Here is a 7,126-nt window from a genome sequence, read left to right on the forward strand (position 1 = left end):
AGATTAAGCATGCCTTGCCCTTTCACCTTAGGTCTGTCAAGCTTAAAATTAGCCCAAGATTCAACTTAGCTGTGGTTTTGCTCCAGGCCTCTAAACACTTGGCACAACGTACTTTGTTGGTGATGGTTTGGGATTTAACCTTGAAATCAAGTAGTTACTTAATTTAATGATCCAAATCGCTGTGTAGATTAATAGCCAATGCCATTTTATTTTTTAAAAAATGTTTCTGCCAACTTTTAGACTTTGTACTAAGAGTCTGCCTTAAGTCTTTTATTACTGTTGAGAAATTTGCAACTATTTTTCCACCAATAGTAAAGAGGCATGAAATGTTCTAAGATCCTGGCTTCAGGTACTAGATGCCTACTGGGACCTTAGAACAAGAAACTGGAATATTAGGAGAGCCAATTATGGGGGTGGGAAGAGATAAAAGATAGGTGGTAAACAAAAATAATCCAAAAGAAAATATAAATGCTAAACTGATTATTACAGGAACAAAAAAGTGCTAAAATTAATCAGGTACACATACCAGTGATGTCATATTTGCAGGGGATAAGGAAAAATTTCCTGACCAGATTTTATGTTAATGTCCTCTTGGCCTTCTGGAGAGGCTATGGTATTGTCAAGCTTGTGGAATTTATGTGGGTTATAAAAACAGCAGAACTATCCAAGAGATTTCTGGATTCCTGAACTGACTATAGGTGTGATATTGAATTTAAAGTTTAGTCAATTTTCCATTAATTTATTCCATTATCAATAAACCAGTTTAAATTGTTGTGGGAGGTCAAATTAAAAAAGGACACTATTTGCTTTAGATTATGCTGATAAAATACAAAGCATAGGCTATGGAGTACACGCTTTGGGGGCGTGGAGTCCAGGTTGTATCTTACTAGCTGAGCTGCCTTGAGTGAGTCATTTGGCCTCTCAAAGACTCAGGGCTCTCTGTACTAAAATTACTTTAATATTTGGGAATGATAGTAAGAGGAGTTAAAAATAAAACAAAATAAATTAAAATTACTGTAACATGGCTTTAAAATAATTTAAAATAATAATTAAGGATATGAAAAAATTCTTCTGAGTAAGAAATCGGTTATAAAAAAGACAAAATAAAGTACTGGTTTTTAGTAAATATACATGGAATAAAAATGTAGACCACTAAATATATAAAAGATAGGACAAAGGTCAATAGATATTTGGGTACAGGGATATTTATTTGTTTTAACTTTTGTGGATTTTCTGAATTTTTCTTTTGACCATGTATTAATGATAATGAGACATTTTTAAAATTATAACTTTTAATAATAAAGACCAGATCCTGAAAAAAATGAGTTGAATAATAATAGCTATTTTGGAATTCAAATAAGCTAATGTATATGAACACAAGTTTATAAACTCTAAAGTGCTACTTACTGTTTTTATAATTCCCTAATGCTGGCCCTAGGTTATAAATCAAAAGGGGAAATAAAACATACCCTATAAAAGGCTTCTGCACAGCCAAGGAAACATGAACAAAGTGAAGAGACAACCCACAGAATGGGAGAAGATATTTGCAAACTACTCATCTGACAAGGGATTAATAACCAGAGTATATAAGGAACTCAGACAACTCTATAGGAAAAAGTCTAATAATCCCATCAAAAATGGACAAAATATTTGAATAGACATTTCTCAAAAGAAGATATACAAATGGCAAACAGGTTTATGAAAAAATTTTCAACATCATTGATCATCAGAGAAATGCAAATCAAAACTACAGTGAGATATCATAATCTTACAACAGTTAAAATGGCTTTTATCCAAAAGTCAGGCAATAACAAATACTGGTGAGGATGTGGAGAAAAGGGAACAGGTACACTGTTGGTGGGAATACAAATTAGTACAACCACTGTGGAGAACATTTGGAGGTTCCTCAAAAAAGCTTAAATAGAACTACTAAGTGATCCAGCAATATACTGCTAGGTATATACCCCAAAGGAAGGAAATTAGTATATCAAAGACTTATCTGTACTCCCATGTTTATTGCAGCAGTATTCACAATAGCCAAGATTTGGAAGCAACCTAAGTGTCCATCAACAGATGAATAAAGAAAATATGGTAGTTAATCACAATGGAGTACTATTCTGCCAAAAGAAAGAATGAGATCCTGTTATTTGCAACAACATGGTTGGAACTGGAGGTCATTATGTTAAATGAAATAAGCCTGGAACAGAAAGACAAACTTTGCGTGTTCTCACTGATTTGTGGGAGGTAAAAATTAAAATAATTAAACTCAGAGAGAGTACAAGGATGGTTACCAGAGGCTGCAAAGGGTAGTAGGGTAGGTAGGGGGGAAGTCGGGATGGTTAATGGGTACAAAAAAATAGAAAGAATGAATAAGATCTAGTATTTGTTAGCATAACAGTGTGGCTATAGTCAAAAATAATGGTACATTTAAAAATAACTAGAAGAGTATAATTGGATTGTTTGTAACACAAAGGATAAATGCTTGAGGTGGTGGATGCATTTACTCTGATGTGATTATTATGCACTGCATGCCTGTATCAAAATACCTCATGTAACCCACACATATTTACACCTGTTGTATACCCACAAAAATTAAAAATTAAAATTAAAAAATTTTAAAAACCACGTTTGGGGGGGGAAATGGCAATGAATATTACTTTTATTGTATTTCCCTTTTCTTACTTCATCTGAGTCTTTGAAATGCTGTATTCATTTACTGTTTTGGCTTTATTCGTCACAGGTTTTTTGTTTGTTTGTTTGTTTGTTTTGAGACAGGCTTGCTCTGTCACCCTGGCTAGAGTGCAGTGGCACAGTCACAGCTCAGTGCAGCCTCAACCTCCCCAGTTCAAGCGATCTTTCTCTTTCCCCTTGCCCCCCAGTTCTACCTGCCCCTCCCCAACCACTGCAACTATCTGGGACTACAAGAATGTGCCACCATGCACAGCTAAGTTTTAAATTTTTTTGTAGAGACAAGGTTTCACTATGTTGCCCAGGTTGGTCTTGAACTCCTGGGCTCCTGCCTTGGCCTCCCAAAGTGCTGGCATTATAGGCATGAGGCACCACACCTGGCTATCCTTCAAAGGCTTCTGTGTTCATGTTCTTTATCCACTTATGCCCATGTTAAGAACTGAGAAAAACAATGATTGCTGTAGACTTGCCCATCCATAACTTAACGAAGCAAGTTATGGCACTTGGCCATAGCCCTTGGGAATTTAAATTCCACTGACCGGTGGGGGCCCTTTAAAAAAAAAAAATAAGTAATATGGTTTCTGCCTGCTTTTCCAGCAAAACAATGGCTTGGTCTTTTGTGGCTTGATAAATCCCTAGAAAACAAAAATAATGAAGCTCATACAATTTGACAACCCCCATGTGGGAATTTCCCAGCTACACAGTCCCATAGGATCATGGCTGGTGTGTCGAAGACACAGGCTAACCCATGGCTTTATTCATACCAAATAAACAGTCCCCCAGAGTAAATCAAATTAGGTAACCATCACTGGCCATTTTTAAAATGTGAATTCTGAAAGCAATATGGTAATTCAGTCAGCAAAGACGTGCTTGTGAAATAAAGCACAACGTCAGTTCATCTCCCTCAGTAGTTACTGGGCAAGAAACTGAAATGAGTAACTTTTAAAAGCCAAATGAAACAATTTACATCTGTATCTTCAGTGATATCTTACTAGTCATTAAGATTTACTTTAAGATAATTATCACTTTATGAAATGGGACATGTACAATGAGTAACTATGGTGTAAAGCTTATAAGAAAATGTTTGTGAAATATATTCCAGGATAAATTCATAACCATGTTTTTTAAAGAGGGCAGCTCTATTTTGGCCTGCTTAATTAAGAAACTTTTAATTCTTAATAATAATGAGGCCAGCGCAGTGGCTCACACCTGTAATCCCAGCACTTTGGGAGGCCGAGGGTGGCTGGCTACTTGAGCTCAGGAGTTCAAACTCAGCCTGGGCAAAATGGTGAAACTCCTTCTCTACCAAAAAATACAAAAAAATAGCTAGCCATGGTGGTACGCATCTATGGTCCCAGCTACTTGGGAGGCTGAAGTGGGGGGACTGCTTGAGTCCAAGAGGTGGAGGCTGCAGTAAACCAAGATCACGCCACTGCACTCCAGCCTGGGTGACAGAGCCAGAACCCATCTCAAAATAATAACAACAATAATAATAATAACCAGACAATTTCCTTCTGCCTGAATTCAAACTCAAAGATTCCCAGGACATGGAGATACCTCTCCATGGGTTCTTCTTTCTGTGTGGCCTTTTATTGCAGCACTGAAAAGTTTTTTTTCTTGGGAGTATTTCAAGAAACAGAAGAAAGGCCTTATTTTGTCCCTAGGCTTCCTTTTTTCCCCATTTTGTAACTCTGCCAAAAATGGAAGCACATTATTTGGCTCTTCTCAAAGTTTTAAGACTATTTCAAAGCCTTTACAACATCCTTAGCATATTCAGCCATTTTCTCTGGTTGGGAGCAAGAGGTTGTCACCTTCAGTATATTCACAAAAAAGCAGTACTCTAGACTTTCTAGAGTACCCCAAGGGCCATGACTTGCACATATCGACACTTTAAAGTCACTCAGGAAAATGCATTCTGTAGAGGCAGATGAATTACAAAGAGGTTCCTCCTCCCTGGCACTAGGGTTCACGGTCAGTGAAGGACAGCTGGGCTTTAACACTTACCTGGAGGGGCACTGTTTCACAGGGCACAGACTACCCTATAGGGTACTCTGGAGACATGCTCTCTTTTAATGGCTCCTTTCTAAGCATGCCTGAGGCCACAGTTACCTGAAAAGAGACTGCGGGCATCATTTCTTTAGCACCAGAAATCTCTCCAGTTTCTGCCTCCCAGGTTTCCTTCAAATGTTCACTCTCTTCTGTTCTCTCTAGTTCTCTCCATCCCACTGAAATGAACCCAAATTCTCCCTCTTTGGCCAGTAATTCTCAAACTTTTTTGACCAAGGCTAACCTAGGTCAGCAGAAGGCTCTTAAGACTTGGCTGGGTATGGTAGCTTATACCTGGAATCCCACTGCTTTGGGAGGCTGAGGCAGGAGAATCATTTGAGGTCAGGAATTTGAGATCAGCGTGGGCAACATAGCGAGACCCTGTCTCTAAAAATAAAAATTAAAGAAAGGCTCTAAGACTCATATACTCCAGCCCTTCCTGCTTTTTTTCCTCAAATTATCTGATAACAATAAACTGTTGTTGCACAAACACACTTTGTGAGGATTATGTGAATATCTGCTTTAGCAATATTGGTATGGATTATTCCTATGTGTACTACAATCCATATTTGGTTTAAAGTTTTATTATAGAAAACTTATAGATCATAAATTGTGTCAACTTATACAGGCATCACTATCCTACTGCAGGATTAACCAAACAACCCACTTCAAATAACATAGATGGTGATAAAGGTAAATGAAATGTAATTTATAATTAAAAACCAGGAATAGAAACCGCTGAAAAGCACAACCAACTCAATACAGCGCTGATGTTAATATAAAGCAACCGTCCCTAAAATTGAGGATATTTCAACAATCTGCTCATGCATGTTTTTAGTGGGAGCTCTTCAAATATTGCCAAGTATTGCCTGGCAGCCAGTTGAATACTCAGGTGAGCCCCAAGTAAACTCTAGTTACGTGCTAATTTTTTGTTTATGAATATGAAATACTACTATTAACAACTCAGCAGTTATTAAGTAGCTTTTAGACACGCACACACATACACACACACACACACACTCACACGAAAATCTAGGTTATCAAGGACCATTTGCTAGTAAGATCCAAAGAAAAGACATATTAGGGGATGCTTGTAGAACATTAGGAGGACGCTTGTGGCCTACCAGTTCATTCCTTGAAAATCACTAGTTAGGCGGTTGGCTTGGCTTTTTGATTCGGCTTCTTGAGATGCGCAGTTACCTTTTCTGATTCTCACATTGCTGCTACAGGGGCATCCTAACCTTGTGTCCTAGCAAGCAACCCAGTTCTGCCATGACTTGGACCTCCAAATCCCCAGTCTCTCGCTGGAGTCTCTCTTTGGGAGGGAGAGTCAGATGTTACCCACTAACTTGGGAGCTTCCCAGTTACCACCCTGGAGTATCTGTGATGACATAATGGGAGGCCTTGAGTGATACATGGTGGAGGGAAGTCAGAAGACCTGGTCACAGACCACCTCTGCCTTGCCAGCTGTTTGACAGCAGGCAAATCACCTCAATTGTCAGCTCACATTTATCCTCTGAAAAATGAAAATACAGTCACGCACTGATAGCAACATTTTGGTCAATCATGGACTACATAATACAGAGATCCCATAAGATTATAATACTGTATTTTCACTGTATCTCTTCTACATTTATATACACAAATATTTGCCATTGTATTACATTTGCCTACAGTATTCAGTATACAAACATGCTGTATAGGTGTGTAGCCATGGACTATACCATATAGCCAAGGTGTGTAGTAGGTTTGTGTGAGTACCCTCTATGATGTTTACAAAATGACGAATGGCCTGATGATGTATTTCTCAGGGCTTATCCACATTGTTAAGCAATGCATGACTGTAATAATACCAACCTCATAGATTTCTTGTGAAGATCAAATGAGATAATGTAAGTGATAAATAAATTCATTTATAAAAGTATTACCTGTTGTTGTTGCATAGAGGAAATGTTCACGCAAGCATCTTGACTGTTCTGTTTACAAAGAATGCCTAAAATTAGGATTGCAATCATTTATAATAATGACAAACAATCCAAACTGTCAACTATGAAGGTCAAATTCAAAGATCGCACAGGTCCTACAGACTGTTGAGAAAGAGTTGGGAATTACTGATTCCACAAGTACATATCTCAGTGATCCTGAATCTCTTTCTTTTTTTCCTTCTCATGGCTTGGAGAGCAGGACTTAATTTATATTAATTCTAAACATTGGAAATGATGATTGGTTTTTTCTTTTTTCTTTTCCTTCATCCCACTTGAGTTTCGGAGCTCCAAGAGGACAGTGGCTGAAGAATGCTAGGAATTCTTCCTTCCACCCAATCAGGAATGTGTCCTGCCTGGGGAACTTAGAAGGAATGTGAGGGCTGCCAGATAAGCCCCAGCACTTGAAG

The 7,126-nt window shown here is 38.0% G+C and overlaps 1 protein-coding gene across 3 annotated transcripts in view; it reads right to left on the reverse strand.

Moving 5' to 3' along the window:
- The window catches only part of EHBP1 (EH domain binding protein 1), a 363,387-nt gene extending 357,309 nt beyond the window's left edge, over positions 1-6,078 (reverse strand). For 2 of the 3 annotated variants that reach the window (XM_050753431.1, XM_050753426.1), the window contains exon 1: positions 5,859-6,078. In XM_050753431.1, coding sequence (XP_050609388.1) covers positions 5,859-5,866 — 8 coding nt within the window. In that variant the 5' untranslated portion in view covers positions 5,867-6,078. Of the gene's footprint in view, positions 1-5,028; positions 5,092-5,858 lie in introns of those variants that run through there. The other variant, XM_050753429.1, reaches the window with a different exon arrangement.
- Between the last annotated feature and the right edge of the window lie 1,048 nt (positions 6,079-7,126).

This window comes from Macaca thibetana, chromosome 13, assembly GCF_024542745.1.
Source record: "Macaca thibetana thibetana isolate TM-01 chromosome 13, ASM2454274v1, whole genome shotgun sequence".
Classification (NCBI taxonomy): Eukaryota; Metazoa; Chordata; class Mammalia; order Primates; family Cercopithecidae; genus Macaca; species Macaca thibetana.